This window comes from Excalfactoria chinensis, chromosome 1, assembly GCF_039878825.1.
Source record: "Excalfactoria chinensis isolate bCotChi1 chromosome 1, bCotChi1.hap2, whole genome shotgun sequence".
In the NCBI taxonomy this organism is placed as follows: domain Eukaryota; kingdom Metazoa; phylum Chordata; class Aves; order Galliformes; family Phasianidae; genus Excalfactoria; species Excalfactoria chinensis.
Genome location: NC_092825.1, coordinates 80,373,241 through 80,400,740, shown reverse-complemented (window position 1 = coordinate 80,400,740; position 27,500 = coordinate 80,373,241). Strand labels below are relative to the sequence as shown.

The 27,500-nt window shown below is 39.8% G+C and overlaps 2 protein-coding genes across 4 annotated transcripts in view; both read left to right on the top strand.

Moving 5' to 3' along the window:
• CMSS1 (cms1 ribosomal small subunit homolog) overlaps positions 1–16,524 on the top strand; it is a 222,109-nt gene extending 205,585 nt beyond the window's left edge. Inside the window, exons 3-10 of one of the 3 annotated variants that reach the window (XM_072327194.1) lie at positions 1,989–2,060; positions 4,665–4,794; positions 7,639–7,698; positions 8,384–8,486; positions 9,873–9,933; positions 10,736–10,823; positions 11,942–12,030; positions 15,850–16,524. In XM_072327194.1, coding sequence (XP_072183295.1) covers positions 1,989–2,060; positions 4,665–4,794; positions 7,639–7,698; positions 8,384–8,486; positions 9,873–9,933; positions 10,736–10,823; positions 11,942–12,030; positions 15,850–15,933 — 687 coding nt within the window. In that variant the 3' untranslated portion in view covers positions 15,934–16,524. The remainder of the gene's footprint in view (positions 1–1,988; positions 2,061–4,664; positions 4,795–7,638; positions 7,699–8,383; positions 8,487–9,872; positions 9,934–10,735; positions 10,824–11,941; positions 12,031–15,849) is intronic. The other 2 variants (XM_072327196.1, XM_072327193.1) reach the window with 2 other exon arrangements.
• A 529-nt stretch (positions 16,525–17,053) lies between these two features.
• LOC140247471 (cell cycle control protein 50C-like) lies at positions 17,054–24,909 on the top strand. The gene is made up of 7 exons (XM_072327192.1): positions 17,054–17,413; positions 18,196–18,306; positions 19,563–19,664; positions 20,997–21,087; positions 22,104–22,241; positions 23,316–23,525; positions 24,578–24,909. The coding sequence occupies exons 1-7, from the start codon at positions 17,201–17,203 to the stop codon at positions 24,766–24,768; spliced, it is 1,056 nt and encodes a 351-aa protein (XP_072183293.1). The 5' UTR covers positions 17,054–17,200; the 3' UTR covers positions 24,769–24,909.
• The last annotated feature ends 2,591 nt before the right edge of the window (positions 24,910–27,500 follow it).

The following is a 27,500-nucleotide window of genomic DNA, read 5'->3' as shown; positions in this document are numbered from 1 at the left end:
GGTAGTATCTCATGACTAGATCAATCCAAAGGCTTGTTCTCTGCATAAAAGCTAATGTCAAACATGGAATTTATGATAGTAACACCTGGCAAGTGGTCTTCAAGTGTCTGTGGACAGCTGGAATATGTAAGGATAGATCAGAAGCTGAAGGCAGAAGGTAGCTCTGTTTCAGTCTCAGTGTCTGGGAATGCTAGCAGTGGGGATAGGAACAAAGAAATGTATGGTGTTCTTCTTAGAAGCACTAGAATCTGAGACAGGACAGAGCTTTTTAAAAGTATATATAAATAAAACACAAAACTTATGTTAACCCTGAAACACTTTCTAGAGATGAAGTGAGCTTGTGCTTGCAGTCAGTTCTTTGATTATTCCTGACAAAACAGTGGGGACAAATCTTTGCTTGTTATGGCAAGATATGGTCCCTGTCACAAGTTCTTATTGATCCAGGCTGTGTTATATTGCAGTCCTAGCTGTCGAGTGCTTTGCTGGCTCCGTTTAGTCCCCAGCCACATCTGCTGTGGTAGTTCCTAAGTATTATTTGAAGCCTCAGACAGTTTCAGGGCTGTTTTTATACATAACTACTGTTTTAGCAAGTTCATGACTTTATCACACGGCACAGAAAACAGGAGCAATCAATAGGTCATTTGTTTATGAGGAGCATGGTGGTTCCCTGTTTGCTATATCTGAATTATCAGGGGAAGCGGGGAAGATAACGAAGTGAGTATGGAGAGGCACAGACATGCTGGCCAGGCTGATGTAGAACAAGTGATCATAAAGGGCCCTCCTGCTGCGACAGCAGCACAGGAAGCACTCAGAGGGGGCTCAGCTGTTCTGAGCCTCTATCAATTTTTCTCTGGCCCTGCCAAAGGTGCCCTAAAAAGGGTATGAAGAAGCAGCTTCTCTGGCTTTTGATGAGACCCTCTTTCCTGCTCATTCTCTTCCTCCAAGCCCACCCCTGGGAGCACTGTTGGACACTGAATTTTTAATGTTCCTTGTGATGAGTCTTCTGCACTATTTCTTACAGGAGCAGATTTTTTCAGCTGAAGGCATCCTAGTGTCAGGGATTTCTTTCTTGAAGCTCATTTTCCCCTTGCACTTTGACAAATCACCTATTAGTTTTTATATGTAGACTCGTTTGTGTTACCAGAAAGTGGACATTCCTCAGAAGGAAAGAGAGAATTGCTATGCTTATAAATCTGTGCCTTACCTCCCTCTGGTTTGTCTTTCAGACAAATCCTAACCTTGGCTTATCTGAGCAGGGACTCTTACAAATGGATCACTTTAGCCTGCTTGCTCAGGTGCAAAAGCGGGTTAATAATTGCAGCATGTGTTGGATGAAGATTATTCTGAAATGCAACATGTTTTTTTGACCCTGCATATTTGACCCTGTCTGCTATGAGGAGGCAAAGACGGAATGGAGCAGAACAAATTTGAAACATGTTTTCCTAAATTTTGCCTTACAAATGTCAAAGGAAATTCACAGCATTGATATTTTCCCTTTATTGTCACTCAGTTCCATGGTATCTTGCACCGTCTGGATGCTCACGTTAGGCTGGTTGTTTTAAGGTGTTATTGCGAAGTTTAGAAAAACAATCATGTTCAATAATAGCGATTAAATGTATATAGTTATTGAAATGTTTTCTTCATGTTTCCTTTTTTTTTCCCCTTAATTTATCAAAACCTGCTTTCCACCATTTTCTGGAAGCTTGACTACAACCTGTGTGTTTCAGTATCCTGTTCTTTTATTCTTCTCTTGGTTACAACAACATAAACCTCAGTTCCAAAATTACTCCAGACTCAGGGCACTGTAAGAAATTGACCCTTCCTACAGGTAGGAAGGTTTGATTTTGTTTCTTTTTTCCCTTGCCTAGCATTATATTTCCTGTATTTTCTCTGGCCTCCCTGTGGCATGTTTGTTTTTTTATCGCAGATGATCAGATACGTAATGCTGAATCTTTCTTTTTCACTTCTTATTAAAATGTGTTTTGCAGCCTACCGAGTGTTTTCTCAGTCAGCCTGAAGAAACACCGGAGAGCACTCTAAAAGCAAAGAAGCGAAAGAAGGTATGAATCCCTGTTGTGTACCTGCAGTGGGTGTGCCTGCTGTTTGGAGATTCCAAATTGGGGTAACCTTGTTGCTGTGTGAAGCTACAGAGTGTTGTGGCCTTTATTATAGAGAAGAATAAAAATTCCTACTCTTATGACTTCACTCAAATTATCCATTCATTACATGAACTGAACTGAAGAATCGTGCCTATGCTCTTCTCAAGAGTTGTGCATTATTTATACCCAGCTTGCAGGAAAATGAAACGATCAAAGAAAGATGGCAGTTCAGTTTCTGCAGAATCTGTCCTGATTCAGCTATGTGAACAGTCTTCAGCATCCTTTGCACCAATAACTGCCCTTGTTCCCTCTTCTCCTGGCATAAGTATATAAATAAATCCTCTGGGCTGACCGTCTGGCCACACTCCATCCTCATTCAACAACAAACAGTCTGCTGTCTGGATGGAAATAATATGGCACTAGGCAAGTTGATTGTCTTTTGGGACAGCCTGTGTTAAGTACTTGGCTCCCTCACAAGGCAGAGGTGGCTTTTTCATGTTATGTCAGGCCTCTTAATCAGCTAGTGAATGGGTAGAGGGGTAGAGTTGAATTTAGCTTTAAAAGCAGCTCTGGCAGAAGTGTCCGTGAAGTTTGATCCGCTTCTGCTGAGTGAAAGCATCCCACAGTGGAGAGTGGTGCACCAGCCCTAGGGGAAAGACCCTGTTCCTAGGTAAACAACAAGCATTTGGTTACACCTTTAGTTTCACTGAGTCTAGGCATCTGAAATGATGTACACAGCCTGCTGGTGAATGTGTCAGGAAATATTTATCAGATTGATCCGTTGTTTCCAAGCAAACTCCTCTCATGAAATAGGAGGGGAGGGGGAACAACAGCAACAACAACAACAAAAGAAAAGCACAAAAAACACCTTTGCTTTTAAGCACCTGGAACAAATTGAAAGAAAAATAATAAAACTTCCTGTATTTGGGCCATTTCCCCATAGCTCTCCTCAAAGGAAGAGAGTTTGTTCAGGTGTCCTTACTCTTATGGGCTTTCTCATTAGTATCAGGCTTCTCCTCTCATGGGTGCCATAATTTTTTTGGAGGAATCAAGTGGTCCAGTGAATGACATAATGGTCCTGAGGAATGACAGCTTACACTGAGTTACCAAGTGAAATGAGCCCAACACTTCTGTGTTATTGTCTGCTAAACCGATTATTCCCAAATGCAGGTCACTGAAGAAGCTGGAGCTGGAGAAGAGCATTTCTCCTTAGGGCCCTGCCTTTTATATTTGCTAGGAATAAGAAAGGAGTTTGTTTGTGGACCTCGTGATAGCTGTGTGTTCTGTAGGTGGCCTGTGGCCCTGCAATTGTTGCAAGGCAGAAAAAATGTGACAGTGTCAAATGACAGTAAAGCCTGGGAAGGAATACTGCAGATTCAGGTACTACAGAAGCCGATCAGCCATAAGGCCACTGGAGAGTCTTCCAGTGACCACAGAGGGCTTTGGGACACACCAAAGACAGACCTAGAGGAACATATAAGCCCTGCAGTTATCTACCACACCTCTGCAGCTGCTAAAAGTGGTTCCAGGCCCGTTTTGTCTCTCTACAGGATCACTTTTCTTCACAGATGCTCTGTTGTAACCATGCTGTCCTTCTGCTCTTCACTTCCAGGCTTATACTGCCACTCATCTGTATGACAGCAAGTTCAGCTTAGCTTGTGCAGCTGAGAAACTGCAAGCTGCCCTTTCACAAATGACTTATTTCTCAGTGAGAATAAGAAGGGCTTCAGATCCATTCTGTTCTCTCCAGAATGTATCTATCCTTGAAAATCTGCTGTATTCTTAAATGCTGGCAGATCATTCAGATAATGGGAAGCACGGGCTGTTCTCCCTCAATCATCCATTTTAATTATGTGAGGAAAATATGATAGCAGTTTCTTTTCAGTGAAAATTCAAATCTGTTACTTGCTAACATTCCTAGGGCGTACAATGTAATCATTATCAACTATTCTTCAATCTCAAAAAATACTAGTGAGGTTAGAAAAAATAAGACATTTTGGAAGAGCAAAACAGCTGCTAAACTCTTTCTGCTTGATTTCTGGTTTGGTGAGCTTTAAACTCAATTTTATCACTGCTTCTGTGATAATGTATATTGTGACTCTAGTTAACCATCTTCTCTTCCCAAAGAGATGGATAGTTACCCTTTTTAACTTAAAATGTAGCTGTCTTACAGTATCATTTGATTCCTGTTACTAATGCTTTAAGAACAATAAGTTAAAACAAATGATGAGGAAACTCAGCTTTTGAGCTGCTACAGCAGCAAAACCTATGAAAGAGCCTCTCAGTTATGTTTTTGTTACGGAAGCATTTTAGGTAAGCGAACAGAGCTTTCTGTCTTCAGGGTCACAGGCTATTGTGTTAAGAGTATCTGAGCTTGATTCAGAAGTCTGCATTATCACTAAAGACAATGGGAATCTTGTCCTGTTTGAAGACCTTTTTCTATTTAAGCTTTTGTTAATGCAATTCACTGTTTAAAGTTGTGGAAGAATGTTTATTTATAATGATGTTATCTATGCTAAGAGCAGATACAACAGAAATAACATACGCCATTACTTGTCTTTTTAGAAGAAAATTTCTGATGTTCTGGACAAATCTCCTCCAAAACCTGGTGTCCCTGAGGATCTAAAGAATCTGCTTAGTCAACACTTTGGTACAAAACGTTCAGTGATCGAAATAGAGGAATTAAAACTGCCAGGTAATTTGTCCTATATAATATATATTGGGCAAATATGTATATTATTATTATTATTATTTAGTATTATTATTATCATGACACAAGTAAGTTCTTTTTCTGTAGAAAAAAAGATACTTTTGGGACAGGCCTTGTGAGTTGCAATATTTGTTTGAATATTTGTTTATACCATGAACTACTTCTCTGCTAAGAAGAGGTGATAATTTCTTTGAAACAAATACGAGTGTTTCTTCTGTATTGGATATGAAAAAGGAAAAAATAACACGTAAAGAATGTGTTTTTTTTTATAATAAGGTATTAATTTTAGGAGCTTGCTTTTCTAATAGAAATTTCATGATTCCTAATTAGTATGTTCCTTGATGCTGGCTGAGAAAGGCTTTGAAAATATACTTCATTTCTGGGATTATCCACATCTACCCAGATGTGTAATAGGAAGACTGAGAGGAGCTGACATAGAAATAACAAAACGTGATCCTGGTATGGTTATGAAATGTAGAACACAATTGATTTTCAGGGAGTGGCATGAAAATAGATGGTAGTTTTGGTCCAAGTTGAAAATGAGCAAGTATTAACCATGACTAAGATCCTCTTGGTTTCCTTTACTGTCTCCAGTTCAAAGCTAATGATAGAAAAGTCAAAGCAGGAGAGAGCAGGGGTAGCTTCTGTCTGTCAGCTTGAGACTGTATTAGAGATTAAGGCAATGTTCTCTGCCTCTTACTCTAGAGATGAAGAGGCACTGTCATTTTCTAGGCATTATTCCATAATTTGTTGAGAGTGCATATGAAGAACAAACTGTCTGGTAACAAATCTGCATATATATTAATACTTCTTGAACTGTAGGTAACCTATCCCAAAACTTCTAGTCCAGCAATGCTTTCTCTCTTTTATTGTTTAAGCCTGGCTTTCTAATAAATATGCTTCTCTTTAGGATCATGAGTTGACCATTCCTTATTTCTTCAGGCCAGGTTCAGCTTTCTTATTGAATCAAGAAAACCTGGAAAAGGCCCGTATAGATTGCTTTCAAAAGCTTATGTTAAATATTTCTAGGCATGTAGAGATTTAGCAAATAATAAATTGCTTTAGTTTCTTTCTTATTGAAAGAGGTGTTTAGGTTAGTGAAGTGATCCATTTCCACATGGCTCTAGGGTTGGATGGAGATTTTTAATCTTTCTTTTTGTGCTGGGAGTTGGAGGTTGAGAAGCCAAGCAGTTCACTAAACTTCTACAGCTGTCAAGTCATTCACGTCAAAGCACTGAGCAAATAAGCAACTACTTAGAGTTGTGTGTTCTTGTTAACTGACGCAGTGCAGAAGGTCGCGTTTGTAGTCAGCGGGATCTCTTGCTGCATGCTGAGACTATGTGGGTTTTCTCCCCCTTTTGAAACTTTGAATAAAAGTTGTTAATACTAAGTTTTGCTGGAGTGTTGATGAAAAGTTGGTAACTGGGGCTCGTATGCTTTAGAAAACACCTTCTGAATGGTTTAGTCAGTAATGCAACTCAGTGTATTCAGAACAGCAAAACCACAGCTAACGTATTTTGCCCACTGGGGAAAAGGACTGTGGGGGGTGATGAGAGTTCTCCTCCCTACCACCAAACATGTATGGTACTTTACCAGTCTCTGCCCTTCCCCACCAGCATCACAAACATTTTTTAAATGTAATTTTAAAATTAAATCAGCTGATGATATCTCAGTTGTACACATTCAACTCCCTTTGGAGCTGGAGCCCCAATAAATGTCAGGCTCTGGTTTTAATGGAAAGGACTGGGGCAAAATAGAAGTTTTTGGCAAGACAACACCAATTAAATGAAGGATATAGTGACGGAGAGTAGCTGTTCTCAAGAAACTATACAGGTGGGCACCATCTACAAACCAAGTCTGTCACACTGTCTGTTGTGGTAGAAGCCATGGACTGACAGTGGCTGCATTAGCACAGTGTGCCATCCACATGAACATATGTAGTACGTGTAGGGAGACCTCTTTAACTTAGTTAAAACAAGTCAGCTAACATCTCATTCCAGAGAGAGACACCCTGAGGTGCAGTGCTTCATGCAAAATGGCAGCAAATGTGTGAGTCCCTGAATACAGGGTTGTTAATGCTGTGAAGGGGACTACTATTCCATTAGGGAAAAGACCTATAGCAGCTATGGCAGGTTTTCAGGTCATCTAATTTGAATCAACATTTTTAAGAAGCTCCTTTTTTCTACAAAGGCACTACAGAAAAGGACTTTCCTGACTACCTTAGTTGGGACATTGTCTTTCTTCCTTGCCCTTATAATGGACCTTAAAGGCAAATAGCATGTCATCTATGGTCCTTTTCGGATTTACTTCTTAATAACATAGGTGAAAGACAGGCAGTCAGTAGGAAATGAAAACAGGTGTACCAGTGCACTATAGGTGCTATTGTTAGGGCTAGTATTCATAGGTAAATTGCCACAATATGCAAGGCCAGAAAGTAAAGCCAGTTCACTGATGGGTGAGTGACCAGTATCTCATTTACTGGTAGGTTCTTGTATTTACACTTTTGGCAAAAGCCTTTACTTGATTGCGGTTAAAAATATATGGAAACTTGTTTTAAACCATGTGATCACCATTGCGTTCAGAGTTTAATGGTGGGATAAAATGGAGGAATTGTAAATGGATGGCGAAGTGTTACCCTCATTGATTTATCCAGTTTAAAGCCTCAGTTACATGAGGTGTTCTTGAGTCTTTTTTCACAAGATGTATTGATGATGGATTTTAACATCCATATGATTTCATCAGTGTAACTAACTAATGACTGCACCGCAAACATTTAAGCTCTTTTTTTCTTTACATCAACAAAAGCATTTTCTCCTTTAATGTTTCCAGATTCTTGCTTTCTGCCAGCCAATGATCTCACCCACAGTTTTTCTTCATACCTGAAGGAAAGTAAGTTAAAATGTCGGCCTGGATGAGATAAAAGTTGTGTGAAAAGCATTTTTTACGTGCTATTATTATAGCTTTTATCTTCACTCTCAAATATTTTTAATTATGAAATTGTTTGCTTGTTTTGTGAGAGGTGTTTTGTTTTATTTTTGTTTTTTTTTTTTTTTTTTTTTTGGACCTAAATGTTTTAGAGTTTCTTCAAACTGCTTGGGATTATTTATCATAAGTTGTTTGTTGTGGCTTCTTGAGTAGATATGTATTATCTTACAGTAATGGTTTTGCCACTGCCTCCTGATGTGAACCAAGAGAATTATTGTTCTCTTTTACCTATTTGTGTAGAACTCCTGGTCTGGTAGATGTTTCAATTGGTTTTACCTGGTACAAATTACCATATGTGACAAATGGAAGACAGTGGGCTTGTCGCCTTCCCAAACGTTTGTTTTTAATGCTATCTAATTTGTTCAGCGTTATAATATATCTGTATTTTATCTATCTTGGGTATTTCATTTTCCAGTTTCTCAGCCATGACTAAATGTGAAAGTGTTGCCAGAGATCCAGACCTCATAGGAGTCAGCATGTGTGTTCTTGTTACTGGCTACCATTCATCATGTACTCTTGTAATTTAAAGTTGTGGCATGTATATAAGTAGTACTTTCTCTGCATGTGTATGTGGGCTTTTTCATTGCAGTTTGTCCTAAGTGGGCAAAATTCCGTAAGAACCACAAGGAGAAGAAGTCGGTGGTGATGCTGGTTATCTGCAGTTCTGCCCTTCGTTCCTTGGAACTCATCAAGTACGTTGATAGCAAACGTTATGCTGAGGTTGGCTGTCAGTCAGAGGTTTTGTCTTGGAACCGCAGACGTAAAGGCAAAACTGGGACACTGTTCACTGCTAGCCAACAAATTTACTGACTGAAACTGATGCAATATCCCTTGCTGCTTTAAACTGTGGGAGTGCGGTGTTTGGTTTTAGCCTAAAGTAACACTTAGTAGCTCAGTTGCATGGAAGCACTATTTCTGTTGAAAAACAAAACTAAAGTGTAACCAATCTGGGAAGAACATGCAACGTGTTATACGTGGGAACAAAGTAAACCCATAAAGCATCCTAATCCACAGTAGAAGTCATGGCTGTCGGGCCATGATGCTGTTAGCACCAAAAACAATGATACAGTGCATTGCATAGCCCCAAATGACAATGTATATGTGTGGCCCGAGTGCCTTTGAATCTGTGCCCATGTCTTCCTTTTTCCTCTCTCTCTTCCCCTGTGTCATTCCAAAAGACTGGATGAATTAACATATACTTTGGAGATTTCACAGTTGTCAACTGTGTCTTGACCCTGCTCCCTAAGATTTGCTTATATGTTGTACAGAAAGATAGAGTTGGGAAGTTTGTCACACTTACAAGCATAGACATTGCAGGTGTGCCTGTAGTGCTTAGCTCCTGTATGCAGATATTACCATCTGTGTGGTTTATCTGTATACCTGGATATAAACCTCTAGGCTTGTGCAAGAGAAGTCTGAAAACTTGGCTCACCACAAAAAGCATACAGAGAAAGTGTCTTAAATGAGATTCTTTAAGTACCAACTATATAGTCCCCTGCTTGACTAATACAAAGCACGGAGTTCTTAGTCCATTCTCAAATAGACCATCAAAAGAATAAGTCAAGTTTTCAGACAAATGAGTTTTTCTCCTCTGGAACTTGGACAATCTGAGCAGAAAAACATGTGTCAGGCCAGGCTTTTTCAGCAGCCATGCTGCAGGAAGATCTTGTAAAATGTACATTCATACATACACAGCTCTTTCCTTTGCCTGCATGCACATGTTCATTGATGCCTATATGTCAGTAACAGAGCAATTTTTTAATTAGAATTTGATGATTAGTCGGTTTTGAAACTGTTGGCTGTGGAAGAACAAGCTGGAACTGTTCAACTTTATCTGAGAAGCTATCTAAGCAATATTGCCCTCTACTGATATCTGCTGTTGTATTTGTCCAGCTGTTTATCACTGCAAGTAGTGAAGGGAGACTGTACGTAGTGTTTGGAGCACTAGCGTGGGTCACTGGGAAACTGTGTGTCTCAAGTATGTTGAGAAATCCTGGCTAGTTTTGTTTTCCTCCTGTGTGGTCTTATTCTCAGCCCTGATTCTTGCATTTCCTTCTTCATTTTTTTTTTATTCCTAGGTCAATGACAGCATTCAAAGGTGACTGCAGAGTTCTGAAATTGTTTGCAAAGCACATAAAGGTAAGAAAGCTGCAAAGGTGATAGAAGAACTAAACAACTAATTAGCGTCATACCATGTTTTTTACATTTAACAATAGTGCATTACATTTTAGCATGTTTTTCTTCAGGTTTTGATTCTTGAAGAAATCCAGCCAAATACCATCCCCAGTAATTCTGGCAAAATCCCGTGCAGAGTGTAAATATTTATGCGTTTGCTATGTGTTAAAGATATTCCACGTTACTGTGAGATGCTCATTCAGATGTATTTTGCCTGTTAAAAATTGAAGGCTCACACATTTGTAGAAACACACACATTTGCATATGCTGGTGAGATTGTCTTGTTATCCAGTATTCATACGTGCTGGAGAGCACAAGTTGTGGGGATATGGGAAGTAACAAGGTGGAAATTTAGCCTTTGATATAAATACTGTCAAACACAAATGTCACTTGCTTTATTTCATTTTTTTCCAGTGTCATCGTCTTGAGCGAGTTTTGAGCTGAGTCAAATTTGTTGGTATTCCAAATATTTACAGAGACTTTGTTTAAATACTAAAGAAAACCTACTGTTCTCACTTCCAGAAATAGTTGATGCAATTGCAGGTATTCGAAGCTGAAAATAAGAAGCGCGTTGCCCAGCTGACTGTTATGCTCTCCTCAGATAGATCAACTTGACAGCTTGATAGATGAATAGTGTTTCTTACTAGATAGTAGTCTAGAAAGAGATACTGTGTAATCCTGAATTTATTTCCAGCTTGGATATGCTCTTTGAGAAGAAATCTGAAACAATTGTGGCTTCACTGTGGTTTCTCTTTCTTCGAATCAGATAAAAGAACACATGAATATGTTGGAGAAAGGTGTGTTCCACATTGGAGTTGGAACTCCTGGGAGGATAAAAGCACTGGTGGAGCAAGGTAGGAGAAAAAGGAGGATTTTTTCAACAGGTAGCCTACACTTGATCTCACAGCAAGAAAGACTTTGAAGGACTTAGGTTGGTGCGAGTCCATGGATTTAGGAACTAAGCTCTGCAGTTTTGCTTTTCCTCTTCTACTTTGTCAGTCAGAACAAGGTCAAGATTATATAACAGTTGATTTAATGAACACTTTAAGCTGGAATAAATTGGTGTTACAAGAGAAGGGAAAAGTTGTGCCTCCCTCACAGTCAGTACCCACTTAGTCACTCCATCCTGTCTCTTGTTCTAGCACAAAGGTATGTTTGGAAGCTCAATGGCCTGATCTCAATTAGAACTGATCCCAATTAAAACAAAACCAGCATGCACATAAAATCAGGTAATGAACAGGCAAAGGTGGGGGACTTCCTCCTTTGGCAGAAATATTGATTTATGCTGACTTGAAAATGATTGCAAAACCATGGTGTAAGATTGAAAGTTCCAGGAAACCAAACACTGCAAGTAAATCAAAAGGAAGTAATGGCAGAAATCATTGTATCATGTGTCACTCTGAGCTCAGTGTAAATTTTTGTATGGGGTGGAGAAGATCTGCTTGCTGATTTTAGTTATGATTTGTGTATGATAAAATGAAATACATAAATGGGGGAAAATAGAAGAGCTGCTGGACGGCAGGTCCAGAAAGGACCAGGATTTGTTAGGAGCATAAAGGAATCCTTCAGCAGCAGCACTGACCTGACTCACATTTGTGTAGCACTTGGTCCTGTAAATTCCTAAACGCCGTCGATTCACATTAATAAGATTTTTCAGGCTAAGGTCCTTGTAACTTACCAGCTCCTCATAAGCTGTGGAAATTCAACTCTTGTGGTTTCATCAAGAGGAAGCTTGAGGAATTACGTGCTGGCAGGATGTTAGCTCCTGACAAGCCTGGCAACAGTTCTGCTTTTGTGTTTATCTTCCAAAAAGGCATAGGATTATGTGGTTAAGGGAGTTTGCAGTGTCACTGCATTAGTTTTCCAAGCACAAATGTAGTGTTCAAAGATTTGTTTCCTTGGGAACAGACAGCAAAAGATGTAAAACACAAAAAATGATTTTGATAAGCACATGTTATGTTGTCTTTTTTAGATGGCCTGTGTTTGAACTCTACGAAATACATTATTCTGGATTGGAACTGGAGAGATCAGAAACTAAGGAGAATGATGGATATCCCTGAGGTACTGTAGGAGCACCTGTATATATAATATTCTGTGTACTCAGTGCTTTTGATTCCAGTGCCTTGGTCAGTAAGGATTTACTTCTGTAAAGCAGACTTAGCAGTCTAGGAACACAAAAACAAGTCAGTGTTTGACTTGCAAGTCTGTACTTTCGGATCTCAAAATTACCTCTTGAGGAAGTTGGTTTCTTTTGTTATTGTTGTTGTTACAGGTCACAGCTGTGACTGATACAGCTGTGCTGTAGATTTCTGCTGTTTATGCTAGTTAGTTGTTCTGCCTGTTCCTGGGAAATTCTCAGTAGGAGGACTTCATGAAAAGAAGTTTCCTCAAAAACTAAATACAGCTTTGGATGGCATTTATTGGTCTCTGAGAGTAACATAACTTTGTACAGTCAGTACCGTACAGTTAGTTTTTGGCAAGAGGTTGGTTACAATCTATGTAGAACCATCCATCATTTGTAGACTCTTTTTAAAACAGCTCCCCATGCTTTTTAATTCTGTAATCAAACTTCCACATTAATTGCTATGACAGGATACTTTTACCATATGCTGTGGGCCGTCAGCTGGTATCTAGCCAGCAGAAAGAGGTGGATTCCTCTAGTAGCCCTTGCTAGAAAACTCCCATTTGACTGCATGTTTTCACAGGCTGGTACACGTTCTACAGTGGGAAAAGACTTTCTTACATGTAGATAGGAAGCTGTTTCACAAGTGGAAGAAATGGTCAGTCATTACTCCTCTGCACCTGCTTCTGTCTTTGAATGTGCTCTATTTTATAGTCCCCCACACACAAAGATGCAGCTTTCTAATTATCTTGGATAAAGCACCCTGCAAAAAATACACTGCAGAAATGAAGCAAAGTACAGATTTGCGTACAGAGGCAAGGAGGCTCCCTCTTGTGGTAAATGCTTGAGAAGCTTTTGTACAGTGCTAGCACTGAACTGTAAGATTTCGAAGACCAGAGAACCTGCATTCACAGGCATATTGCCTCAGGATAGTATACAAGTGCTGGTGCCAGGGGGACAGATGTTTGCAAGTCTGCTTAAGTAAATATACTAACAGTAGCCTACAGGTGACCCATCGAAAAAATAGATATAATATCGATAACATTTGATTTGGGGATATTGCAAACCAGAACCATCTTTTTCAGTTTCCTATAGGGAGAATCACAGCATGAATACAGGTCAGAATTCAGTTCTGTTTTGTTAAGGGAAAATGACCATCGATGAACTTATAAAAGTAATACTCAGGGTTAGTTTCAGATAAAACCAAGTGAGAAAAAATTATATATATCAGATATAGTGTTGACTTAAGGGTAGATCTTTTATATATGGTTACAGAATAGTGAGTGTGATTACAGCAAAAGTCTTCAGACCTGCAGTTGACTCAGAAAACGCAAAGATTTTTGTCACATTGGGTGATGTAAGTGGGGCATCATACAGCTTTTTTTTTCCCTGCTGGAAATAGCATGTAGATCCCTGAAAGTTATTTTCTAAGAAATATCAGTGATAAAAAATATCCAGCGAATGTTTTTGAAATGGTGCATTTTAATGCAGTAGAAGATAGTGGTATGTTTAGCAGCTTGCAAACTGGAAATACAAAATACAGTCTTAGTAAGATCTTACTCTCTTATCTTTACAAAGGCTGTCAAATACGTGCTAATAATAGTCATGGGTTTTCTCAGAGAAGAAATGATTTTTAGTGCCACCAGCATGAGAACTGGCAGTTCTATGCACTATTTTTCTTTTTCCTATATTAGTTGTGGAGGCAAAATTGGGCTTTAGAGATGGAAACAAGGCATAGAGACACATTTCCATTGCAAACCTGTCTTTGTCAATAATTTCTTTATATGTTTAAGGTGTTACAGTGCTCGATTTCCTTTTAGTTATACTAGTCTGTGTATTGAAATGTGCAGAAAACAGGAACAGCTGGAAAAATATGTACCTCGTCTACTCATGGGTAAATCCATTGCTTCATTTTAAAGGTGCAGACTAGCTGCTGTTCGTGTCCTTATCTTCAGTGGAGAATAATGTTCTTTGTGGTGTAATCTGAAATGTGTGTGTGTATATATATATATTTACATATATATTTACATATATATGTATATGCGTATATATATATATACATATACACATACACACATATACATATATATGTATATGTGTATATATATATACATATATATACACACATCTCAGATTACACCACAAAGAACATTATTCTTATATATATATATATGTATATAGAGAGACATATATATATATGTATATATGTGTGTGTGTGTATATATATATATATATATGTACATATATATATATATAAGTATGTGAATCCTTCCCCATGATGGTCCTGTATCCTATTATATTCACTGAATGGATGATCAGTGCTCTTTCAGTTGCCTTTACATGTCATTCATTAATGCTGGTGGATTCTTTTTTCTGTTTTTCTGTCCTTCACTGCATTCATCGTAAGCAGTGAAGTAATCTCTCAAAGAAACCAGAGGTCAAATGTATGAGTTTATCAGACTGCTTTTACAAGCTTGCATTACACTATAATGTAAAGGTTTACGTAAAAATCGATCATGTAATTTCAAATCTGAGCAAAGGACAAACTTTTCTCTTTGGAATTTTTCTCTATAGAGGTTGATGACCTGTCTCAACGCCTCAAATTATTATTATTGTAAGATTAACGTACAGCTTTTCAAATATTCTGCTAAACAGTTTATTATTTCCTTCTGGAAGCAATGTAAGCACTGAACAAGTCTCAGGTTTTATTAAAGCAAAAGGGTTTGTAAGAAATATAGTCTAGTTAGACTTTCTTACATCACACATTCTTGTGCGCAGAAGGGTATAAACCTGAGGAGAAGCTCAGAAATAAGTTATTCATGAGCAGGAAGAATGAAGCTATAAGGAAATTCTAGGCTTACCACAGTGAGAGAATCTTCTGTTCCTGCTGAAATATCTCATCAGTTCTTACCCTTGTTTACATTTGTCTTTGATCTTTAGATAAGCAGTAAGGTACAGTAATATCCGTGTTATAAACCAAAGTACTTTGCATGTGGCTTAGTTACACCTGACCTTTACGCTCACTTTTATTCAGGAGTCTCAGCCCAGACATTGTGTGGCTGCTATAGTGCAGGACTACCCTTGGACTCATTGATGATGATTGATACACTGTAAAGTCCTACAGAAATCTGGCAGTCCAGGATGGATCTCTTGCTGTGGCAAGTTTAATCAGCTGTGCCAATTAACTGTGTAGCTACGTTAGATGAGACTGCAAGGAGCTGTAGTTGTACCTTAGGACTGCAGAGCAAATGTTAAAGCAGAGGCCCCATGGTGACCTGCAGCCCCTCATGAGGGGAGTGGAGGGGCAGCACTGAGCTCTGCTCTGTGTGACAGCAACAGGGCTCAAGGGAACGGTATGGAGCTGTGTCAAGGGAGGGGCAGATGGGTGTTAGGGTCAGGGTCTGCACCACAGGGTGGCAGGCATGGAATGGGCTGTCCAGGGCTGTGGGCACGGCACCAAGCTGCCAGAGTTCTGAGAGCTTTTGGACACTGCTGTCAGACATAGGGTTTGGATTTTGAGTGGTGCTGTATGAGGCCAGGAGCTGGACTCAGTGATCCTTGTGGGTACCTTCCAACTCAGTATATCCTGTGAATCTAGGAAAATGGAATCATTGTAGAGCTAAGGGCATTGTGTGGGAACTTGTCCTTTAATTTCTAGTTCGATTGTAAAGTACCTTAGTAAGTAAATAAAATCGTGGTGTTTAGCTGAAGCATTACCACTAACCTTTGATGCTTTCTTTGAATTTTGTTTTCCTCAGATAAAGAAAGAAACAGTTGACCTACTGGAGATGAGGATTATAAAGCTGTGCAGAGAGGGATCTGTGAAGCTGGGACTCTTTTAATAGTTTTACCCACAAGGAAGTGGTTTACAGGTGGTTTTTACTTCTATCCTGTCTGCAAGTAGTCAATAGTGATTAAATTAAGAATTTTTAATTTTCAGATACGTTTGATGCAGAAAGAATGTGCTGTGTAACTTTATTCTCAGGTCCCTTTTAATAATAAAGACAGAAGTTTTATTTGTACTTTTTTATTCGGAGTCTTTTATTGTACAGGCAGTGCAGCAGCGAAGTCAAATGTATGTTGCCTTCACCCACAAGATTTACTATTACGTGCCACTTTTAAGAGCAAAAGTGGGTGTGAAAGTCTTTGTACAACTTGGTTCTAAGTTACCTCTTTCTCTCACGGGGCAGGTAAGCTAGCACTTGCCTTAATATATCTTTGAAAATGTATGAATTTTAGTTATTTGACAAAAAACGGTATTTTTCTCTTATCTGTTCTCTAGCTGGCCAAATCCTATTTTTTGTTGTGGTTATTACATGATAAATTACGTTTAAAATATCTGTCTAGCAAACTGAGAGTTTATTGTGGTTAAACTGTTGAAGTATTCAAGGAATATTCTACTTTTTGTCCATTGGACTTGAGAAGAAATTGTCTATGTGTGATTCTTCTGTCATTGTGAGTAGAAGGGTGATTCTTTTTTTTGCCTTTTTTTGCATGGCAAGATGCAAATCAGACATTTTTAGAATTACCCAGTTGTGCTAAGCAATACAAAGCATCTTAAGACTCTGAATTGCTTCTTAATCAATAGCAATGAATGCAGGTTAAGAAAGTTTATTTGGTTTTTACAAAATAGTGTTGTGTATCCAGTGCACTCAGCCCCTCCGGTCCTCCTCACTGACATCCAGTGAACTGGAATAGATCTTTTGTTTTATCACGTTTGTTAGCTGGGCAGCTGTAGAAGTGAAGGGAGAAGAAATAATGAACCTGAGATCACACAAATTCTAGTGTAGCTGACAGTATCCACACAAATGAATGAGACATAACAAATGCTTTTGAACTGTGGGGCAGGAATAAGTATATAAGCTTTTTCAGGAAGCATGATCTGGGTGTACTGACCGAAGTACACAATCATCTGACTGGTACAAACTGATCGTGGCAATCCATACACAAATGTAGAAAAGGAGGAAGAGAGAGATCTAGTTAATAAGTAATTCCTCGTCATAATGCAGATCTGAACAAGCAATACAGTTTCCCAACAGCAAAGACTGTATCTCAGCTTAAACACTGTCCAGCACAAGTGTTTTGTTCCTTCCTCTCATCAAGAAGAATATGAAGAATAAGAAGAGTTCTGCTCCACAAGAAGCAGAAACATGTCCTTCCAGGTGTCCAGATAACACTGCATTCAAACAACAGAAGCTACCGGCATGGAAGCCCCAGCTTACCATTGCATCTGTGCTCTCCACTTTCTTTCTCACCGGAGCATTTTGCCTTTCTGTGGGAGTCTCCCTCATAGTAGCTGCAAACAGCGTCAGAGAAATCCAGGTCTGTTTGGAGTGGGGTGTTTGGCATTATGATAAGAAAGAAAATGGTCTGTATTTGTCAGGAGGGGGGAGGAGAGAAAGAGCATTGGATTTGTGTGCCTGGATAGAAATGACAGCATTGGCTTTATGTCTTGCATGCATCCAGCAGCCAATATTCCTGTGAAAGTTCTCAGAAAGATGGTCACTGATGAGAGCCAAGCTCTGAGTGGGTAACTGAGAAATAGTATCTGAAATATGGGCAGTAATTCTCACCTCTGGGTGTTAATAATTAAATATAAGTATCTCCTTCTTCTGGGTGTTTGGCACTAGGAGATAAATATTTGCTTGGGCAAAATATTAAAGTACAGGGAGCCCTGATGGAAGCAGAATTGGTTAAACCTGCTGCTGTTAATGGACTCCTGGTTGGAGCCAACTCTCAGGCACTACACCCAGACTGTTCATGAGTGCTGAACCATAATTCACGTGGACTTTCATCAGGCGTTACTTGGTCAGCCAGACCAAGCTGCAGGGGTGCTTGTCTCTCAGCACTCTTTTGCCAAGGAGCAAATTTGGAGGTTCTGCAATAATTGTCAAAAAACTCTTAAGTGGCTTTTAAATAGGGATTTGTGAATGTTCAGTTGAGGCCAAGTCCTGATTCTCTATACCTCTGTTGATTTTAACAGTTTTGTTGGCAATCCAGAGTCACTTAGAACTGCTTTGAGAGGTCTTGTAGCTAAAACACTGATCTTCTCCTGTGTTCATGTCCTCTAATACAATGTCTCTGCTTGTTCACTTCTCTGACAGGTTGATTATTCAGATAAATGTTCAAATTGTTCAAAACTTCGTGAAAATTCCTCTAATTGGAACAATGAATGCCTCTGTTCTATTAATTTCACACTAGCAGAAGATATGCTGGTAAGTGGATATGAGAAACCAACTAAGTTGCTCAGTACCTCCTGATAGTTTTGTCCATACATGATAAAATATGCTAAGTTTGTTCTGTAGAGCACCTGTCTGAATTTTCTTTTTACTTTTTAAGGTTGTGAAATACTCAGAATGTTACTGTTTTGCATTTGCTGTTGGTTTGGAGCTTGTGTTTAAAAATAATCCAGATCAGGCTGTCTCTGCCCTTGGATGGGAGATCTCCAAAGAGAAAGTGGGGATGAAGGGAGTGGTGTTTGCCTGTGGAGGTGATTTCTCTCTCTGAGTCAGTAGAGAACTCTAGCCCTTGGCCTGGAGTTGTTAGTGTACTGCTAAACTCTTAAATGAGAAAGAAATCTGAAACTTTGACCGCTTGTCATAAGTAAACCATTGCAATCCTTTTTACGGGGATTACACTGCTGGTCTCCAAGGTCCTTGAAACAATTCAAGTCTAGCAGTGGCATTCTGCAGTTTCATTTGGGAGAAGTATCCTTCATTTCCTGTCCTGAACTGCTGGTTGTGTTGCCAAGGCTGCTAAAACGCCTCATGTTCTTCAGAAGGGGTCTTACGCTTTCTACTGCGTAGATGAGCCCTTCAGATTATAGTGTGATTAAACTGTAAAGTTGCTTTGTGGTACTTCAGTATTAAAGGCATTGTTAACGTGCTTTGAGTAACCCTTAAGATATAGTTACGTCTGAGATCAGAAGTTTATTTAACTGGATAATGACTTTTGAAGAGATTACTAAACCTCTTTGTTGCTCATATTTGCCTGCTTAACGTTCTCCATTTAATTACAGGACTGAGCTTTCCAAAGGACTTGGATAATTGAGGAGAGGCAGTCTTATTTTTCACAAAATCTGCAGGAATTAAAACTGATGGCTCTTTTTTGAAGTTGTTTCGGCATCTTCCTTTTGTAGCAAATGGGCGTCTGACTCCATTCAATAATTCATACTCATTGCAGTTTCAGGGCCAGTCATTACCGTCTTGAGTAAAATATTAATGATGCCTTTTCATTTTAGGTTTGATGTTGTGTTTTAAAGTATGTTTAATTTCATGCCAAATACAAAAGCTTTCAACTCAAAGGGTACAGAATAGATTATAGCCAGCGTCTGCTGAAGTAATTAGTTAGAATGTAGTTACCAATACACGAGTATGAATTATTCTCTCTTTCACACTCTTTTTTAGTAGTTAATAGGACTTTTTGTCTACTTGAGCTCGCCTTATTGAAGAGATGCATTCTTGAATTCTAGGGTGATGTCTTTATGTACTATGGCCTACAAAACTTCTATCAAAATCACCGTCGTTACGTGCTATCAAGAAGTGATGAACAATTGTTGGGCCGAAATGTAGATGTAAGTTTTTATTCTTCGTATTATGAGAACAGTATTTTTTACCAGGTCTGTCTTTGACTATATGGAGATCTAACTAAGCATAACTGTAAATGTTTTAAGATGCCTCCGGGGGAATAATAGATTTTCAGTGTTCAGTTTCCACTTTTATGATCATTAAAAGCAAATAAGAGTGGAAAGGTGAGTAGATAATTAGGGGGTCAGACCAGTGTTGTAGTTTTCAAACCTGGTCTGTGTAGGGATAGAGATTAAACATGTTATCTCTTACAAATAAACTTACAGAAAACATTTCCTTCTAGTCTTCCTTCTAGTTGCGTTAGCCAAAAACCTTTTTATCTGTGGTTTTATTATAGGATTTAGGGAATCAAGTTGTGCAAAGTCTTTCATTATGACATCTAGCTTTGGAGGTGGACAAGAAGCTGGAAAAGGTACATAGTGAAATACGACATCATGTAGCATTCTGAAAAATGCAATTTAGAAGTTTGAATAGGAGGCTAGATGGCATCTCTTGCAGCAGTGCATGCACAAGGAAATTGGAGACTGAAATCATGTTAACAGAGGTTTTTTTTACTTATAAATAGAGAACGTGGGTTGTTTTTTTCACTTAGAAGTAGCATTTCCATGCACTATCCTGTCAGCAGATATGATGATTGTACCATAATAATCTGTTGTTTTTATTGAATACTTCTTATAAGTCTCAAGACATATTCTCCATGTAACAGTTTCTCCAGGCGTCTGGTCAGCTTGTTTGCATTCAGGTGCAACAGCTTTTGGCTTTTGTGCCAATCAATACACAGCTTAACTGAGCCATTTGGAAATGTTTCTGTGCTATAACTGGAGGACTTGCAGTTTCTCATGAGCTGGGGTAGAAAAAGGGCAATACATTGGAGGTGGGTTGTTGGTTTTCCTGCTGTGTTTTCATACATTAAGATTTCCCCATGCTGAAGGAATGTCACTAACTCCATCTGCTGTTCTACATCATTGGAGCACTGCAGGTCAAGATTATAAAGAAAGAAAAATAAGATATTGTAAGGTAAAGTCAGGACTGCACTGGAACACATTATTAAGTTGAAGCTATATTACAACAGCAGATCCCCAAATGACTTTTTGTGGTCTGGGGTTAGCAAGGCAGTAGTAAAATTTGGAGATTATATTGTTTGCTTACTGTGATATGGAAGCTGTTCCTCCACTATAGACTCATTCATCTGAATGTTATTTGGATGTGACCAGAAGGTACTGGAGACCTAATTATTCAGTGTCCTTTCAAAAGAAGGAGTGGGAGGAAACCAGCAAAGGAAAACCCCCACAGTTTTTTATTGTTTGATTGTTCTGCAGGTTCAGAACACCTATTGTGCACCCTTTGCCACTTACCAGAATGGAACACCAATGGCTCCTTGCGGTGCTATTGCCAACAGCATGTTCAATGGTAAGTACCTTCCACATCTGTTTTACTAATTTCCACTTTAAACTATGATGTTGTCCCAATCCAGATGAGTATTGGAAAATGTTGTCATTCTCTCACAAGAAGTTTTGTATGACATTGGTACTATGGTGAATAAGGGCTCTGCTTCCTTCACTCTTCAGCGTGATTTTCTAGCAGGCCTGAGGAACTGCGTCTTGATGAAACAGGGAACAGTGCTATACACAATAGATACAATATACTTCCCTGCTAAAAAAACTGGGAAAACACACATTCTACCTTCCTGCAACAGTATGCTTTGAAGAAAACAGTGTGCTCTTTACATTGGTTCAGACCTTTAGATCTGTACGTTTGCATTCTGTTGTTTTGATGCTGGAAGCATCCATAGTCTTATGTGAATTGGTTTGATCTTGTATACGGTTTCATGAAGGACATAATTTGCCGTTAAGACATATAGACTGAAATCTAGAAGAGACATCCTAGCCACAGAGACTAGATTTCAGATTGGATTTCTTTGGAAAGAAGGAAGGAAAAAACACTTCCATGCACTTCTCCTTCCATTGTTTCATCCCTTTTAATGTGTTCCCCCCGTCTGTTTTTGGCAATGCAGCACCTACCGGCAAGTAGCTGAACTGCCCACACCAGAGGACTTGTGAAGGGCAGCTGTAGTAAATTCCAGATCCATTTGATTTTCACCTGTGTGCACACCTGCTTCTTTGGAAATCTGATCTATTATGACCCCTGCCATAAGAACAGTTTTTAACTCAAGCTAGCAGATAAGGGAAAAGCTGAGTGAACTGCAAGCCCTGCTAATAAACTAATAACAAACAGCTGGAGATGTAGTGAGAACAGGAAGTTGGAACCAAATGATCTCTAAGGTCACTTCCAACTGAAGTCATTCTATGATTATTATTTTTTCTATTCATTTGAAAGGTGTTTCATTGTATTGGTTTTGTTAGTCATGCTGGCCATCAGATTGACTGTCTTTCACTCATATGTGTTGCTTCTTGTATTCCCTGCAGATACTATTGATCTTTTGTACAATTTGAACTCATCTGCTATTCAAGTGCCGCTGCTGAAGACTGGGAACAGTTGGTGGACAGATAAAAATGTGAAATTTCGCAATCCAGAATCGCACAATCTCTCTGCTGCATTTGCAGGTAAGAATGGCTCTGCTAGCATTCCTTATTTCTCAGTGGCCGTCACCTTCCCTGTCTCCCTCCCTGTGTGCAGAGCTTTCCCACTGTGAAAAGGGAATTGCCTCTGTGAGAAATAGCTGGTGGTAGAAGCAGCATTAAAGGGTGAATGAGAGCAACAGCCAGATTTAGCCAAATTGTTCCTTTCTTTTCCTATTGACAGTCAAAACTGGGGGAAAGCGGTTTTGTAAGAAATGGTTAATCTGTTCAGAGAAGGAAGGATACAATCTCATTATTTTCTACTGAAAGCATAAGAGGAAAAGTGCACATCATGTTTCCCTTCTTCCTGCCTTGCAGATCTGTAGGTTAATTGTGAGCCAAGCAAGACCTATGTCTTGAGTAGCTGTTTCCAACAATTGTTTGCTAGGGCTATTGCTTGTTTAGATTAAACCATATTACAGGCTGCCCAGGGGGTTGTGGATTCTCCTCTGGAGATATTCAAGACCTGCCTGGACACCTACCTGTGCAGTCTTGTGTAGGGGGCCCTGCTTTGCAGGAGGTCGGACTCAATGATCTCTGGAGGTCCCTTCCAGCCCCTGTGATTCTGTGATATTGAAGTAGGACTAAAAGCACCATGTTCTGGATCAGGACATTGCTGTGCTGGATACAGTAGGCACAACGCATCTCCCTGCTTCAGGGAGAATGAGTTATCTAAGTAGTTTTCATGTGGCAGATTGTAAATATGTATGAAGGATCCTTATAATACGAGAGTATGTTGCTTGCTGAAGAGATGAAAACCCAGCGTATACAATATGTTCATTTCTTCAAGGCAGTTGTTTTTTTTTTTTTCCTGTATTTAAGGCTTCTAATGCAGGTCAACCCCTGGGGGCTGTTAAATTGTTTATTCATGTTTGAGGTGAGTTGAAATCCAGGGATGCAAAGCATTAGCAGCATATATAATTCTGTGGTACTGGACAGTCTTGCGTGTCTAACTTCTCTCATATTCTATGTTGGTTGTGAGCGGGCAAAGAAATTAGTAATTGACCCCTGTTTTTCCTGACAATATGTCTTTCCTGTTTTGTTATTCTCTTCCACTAGGAACAGCAAGACCTCCATACTGGCATAAACCAGTGTATTCATTAGATGAGGAAGATGAGAAGAATAATGGATATATAAATGATGACTTCATTATCTGGATGCGAGTATCAGCCTTTGCTACGTTCAGAAACCTTTATCGACGTATCAGTCGGAAAGGGCAGTTTAGTGATGGCCTCCCAGCAGGGAATTATACTTTCCGTATTTCCTACAGTATCCTTTCATATTATCCGAGGCAATCCTTAACTACTAGATGATTGCAATGTGATAGCAGTGGATGGGATTTGTATAGTAAAGCGGCAAAGAAAACAAGCAAAACATTTGAAGCTAAATCGTTGTGAACAGGCCTGACTGTAAGGGTGATGACTGTTAGGGTGGAGTTTCTCTAGCCCAAGCAGATGGAATTAAGACTTGTTACACATGGCAGCACCCAGCTTTGCATTTGATTTCTGCAGGGCAGTAGTAGATTGTGCAGAAAGGATAAATCTGGAAGATGGAAATCTGGAGAGGTGGCTAAGATATTCAATCTTGGCCTAGTCAGCTGTGCAGTTATCATGACTGGGATGCAGAAGTGCCAGAGGTAACCCTGCCGGTGAGAGCTGTGCAGCATCCCTGTATCAGCAGAGCCCTCTGGTGGATTTCAGCTATGGGCTGGTAGGAATTTTTGTGCTGGTGAAAAAGCACTCGCACACAGAACAGTGTGAACTTTGCTGACTAAAGGCCTTGCTTTATTAACAGGAATTACATCGTGGTGACTGTAAGTTTCTCCTCAGTTGGAACTAATGCAGTTAGGATTTGCAACATTATAGCTCCACCGAAAGGCTCCGTGTGGTTAGAGAGCATGTTAAATTAAAGGTGAGCACTATTCCTCATAGACGGTATGTAGAGTGCCATCATGATAAGTTTCTGAAATGGTTTGCTTTCAAGTGAGTTAGTTTGCTGCTTAAAAATATTATGGATCGTATGAAATTAACTCAGTAGCCATTACATACGGTATCAATCTGAAATGTTCAGTTAAAAATCCCAGGATTTCCAGAATTATGCCAAGACTGTATCCAAAATAACTAGAAGCTGTTACTGATTGGTGGTTGTTGTTTGTTTTCTGACTAAGATAGCAGAGGCTTCTCAGGTCATTTAAAGGAATTCTTGCAGCAAGTACAGATCTCCAGCCTCTCTGTGCCTTGGGAAGGATTTTGAGCTCTACATTTTCTCCTGCTGGAGGTAATGTGAACTTTGTTAGTGAATCCTTAACATCCTTCTGTCAGACTTCCCTGTTTCCATGTTCAAGGGGAAGAAGTACGTGATCCTTTCAACCATGGTATGGAGTGGAGGAAGTAACCCGTTCCTGGGAATTGCCTATTTGGTTTGTGGCGCAGCAGCAACCCTGACAGGTTTTATCATAACTGCCATCCACTTAAAGCTCAGAAAAAAGAAAACATACTTTCAGAGACGCTGATGTTCTCTGGATTGCTCAGCGAAGGCAAATGTGTGCTGTGAATGAAGAACGGGCAGCACGGATCTTTCATTCTTTCCCCTAAGCTCTGGATTTGCTTTAGTAGCAGGTTTGGTGAATGTAAGCAAATTGAGGGACAGTGCTCGTCCATCATCCAAACCCAAACTTAAGTGAGGCTGCATTATTATTAATGCATATATGCTCCTAAATTTGTTTCCTAGGAAACTGGTAGTGAGGGGAGTGTCAAACAATGGATAGCATAGTGGCTTGGAATTGCAATGGCAGCAAAACTAGGTGGTACTACTGTTCATCCAGAAGTCAGAGTCTGTACACATTTCTTACTCAGCCCTTCATTGCTACGGTATTTCTATTGACTAAAATGCAGCTTTGGATGGGTAGAAAGTGAAATCTTGGTCCAACAAAGAGCTTGAGCTGGTAGAACCTAATGCTAAAGCCCCCTTGTTGGCCATGTCTGTGGGCTGACTGGCTTAGCATGAATTGTACAAAGCTTTTTCAACTATCCTGGAAAAGCACACCATTTATTGTGTTTTAGAGTAGGATAATCATCACAGTTCAATACTTAGAATGCAGATCACATTTCAGAAACATGGAGTGTGTTTAAATCCTGTGTTGTGTTGGTTTTATACGAGTACCAAGAATAGCCCGCAGAGCCAGATAGAGGATGTGAAAAAGTCAACGTATATTGTAAAGAATTATGGTTTAATGGCATGAAGTAAAGGCTCCTTCAGTGCTAACCGTGTCAGCAAAACCATCTAACTAATGCAACCAGCCTGCTGCAGCCTTCCATGCAAGGCGCTGACTCTCAGTGACATGGAACGTCTGTTGCACGCTCAGGTCCCCATTTCTGTGGTGCAGAAACTTGATGTCATAGGGAAGCTGTGTGATATTATCAAGTCTGGTTTGCTGTTAAAGATGCTCAGGTCTGTCTTTAAAAATTTATCGTGCACTTTGGACATGGAACTTTGGCAGGCAGCCTCTGCGGAATCAGAATGCAGTGTTACTTTCAATGTCTGCCTCTTAATTGTGTCGTGGGCAGCGGAAAACATGCTGCTCAGGTTCACAGCCTGGCCTGTCATTACAAGCTTGTTCCACCGATGTCTTATGCTGATTTTCTGGGTTAACGCACATCGTCTTCTGCTCATCCCGGTCCAGGCCAGTCCCTTCCATCAGAAAGCTGTAAAAACAGGGTTCCAGGATTTCAAACAACCGCATCTAATCCTGCCAGGGGCTTGGGAGAGCCCTATCCCTGACTGGACTGGACAAGACAGGGCACGAAGCAGTGCATTTAGCAATGCTTAAGCTCATTATTCTCAATCACTTTTAACAATGAGACATGCTCCTGAACTTTCTAAGTGCTTTTGAAAATGTAATCCCATGCAGCCCGCTGGAAGGGCCCCGCTGGTGTTGCTGACAAAGCTGAATCAGGACTTACAGCTCCAAACAGACCACAGGACTCTCTTCTTTTTTTTCTTCCTAATGTTTCTCCCCCCTCACCCCTCATTCTCTGTGTGCGTGCATGTGTGTTTTCATTCTCTCTTTTTTTTCCCCTTTCCTTGTTTCTTTTTGTTGTTGTTTTAATCCTCTGAGAAACTGACTTTCAGGAAATGATGTGTCCTTGTGTCATCTGGGTGCTTAAGCCACAGCACAGTTGCCATTGGTTCTGTTTCTTCCTGGACTATCTAGTAAAAATGTTACTGAACTGAGACTGAATAATGAGGAATGCATTCCACTGATTCGGTGCCTGCAATAAAGAAGAAAGTATGCAGAAAGTGCAGTCTTGCAAGCAGTGCTGGCGATATGTCTGTTATCTCCCAGAGGTTGCTGCAAGAACCTGGCTCTTCTCTTGAAACACGTGATGTCTTCCAAGTCCTCTGCAGGGAAAGCTGCCTTCAAACCAGTCTTCCTGTAACTGTTATTACCCAAGTCTTTGTTTATAGAAATGAAAGCTCTTTTTCACCTTGCCACAACTTTAAACACGTCTTCCATCCTTATTGAAGGTCACTGCTGTTAGTCTGAACAGCTCTGCAGAGCGTCTTGTCATTTCGGATAGTGCTGCCTGGCCCACAGCGATGGGGGTGGCGGCTTTGATGAAGTACTTGCAGCAGGTACGTTGGGATGGGATCTGCCTTGCTCAAAAAGACAGAAAATAAAGTTTTAGCACCCTCTTTACGCACCTTTTGTGCTGCACAACCAGTAGTAAGTGGACCTTTTTCTGTTAGATGGTAGCACTTGTAAACTTACTGATTCAGTACATAAACATCCTGATTTAAGGCTGCTGAATGAAGCTAAGAGCTGTACCTGATATGTGTAAATGAGCAGCACCCCCGTGAGTGCTCCATTGCTAAAGCCATTCAAGACTTACTGCCACGGTCTGCAATGTTTGGGCATAGCAAAACTATTAAATTGTTTGAAGCTTTTTCTTACAGATGCCAGCGCTTCAGAATACAGCGTGATACCCCAGGTATGTAAATCTCTGCTTTCAAAGGAAAATAGTCTTTGGGACTGGATTTCATGAAAGGTATCTGTATCCATAGAGGGAGGTGTAAAACAGAAGCAGGAATTACAGGATATTTCAGGAGTGCTTCAGATACAGAATGCTTCCAAGGCTTCCTCAGGCTTTACCATTTCACATGTATACATCCAGTGTCTGTTTGCCATGGTTGGTTTTTCTCTGTTAAACAAAGAGATTTGCTTCTCCTGTCTGAAAATAAGGT

What these genes read in the sequence shown, in the direction of transcription:
- LOC140247471 (XM_072327192.1), top strand. Translation starts at nt 17,201, where the DNA reads ATGAAGAATAAGAAGAGTTCTGCTCCACAAGAAGCAGAAACATGTCCT. An exon ending in ACAGCGTCAGAGAAATCCAG is followed by an intron (nt 17,414 to 18,195) that starts GTCTGTTTGGAG and finishes CTTCTCTGACAG; the next exon opens with GTTGATTATTCAGATAAATG. An exon ending in CACTAGCAGAAGATATGCTG is followed by an intron (nt 18,307 to 19,562) that starts GTAAGTGGATAT and finishes CTTGAATTCTAG; the next exon opens with GGTGATGTCTTTATGTACTA.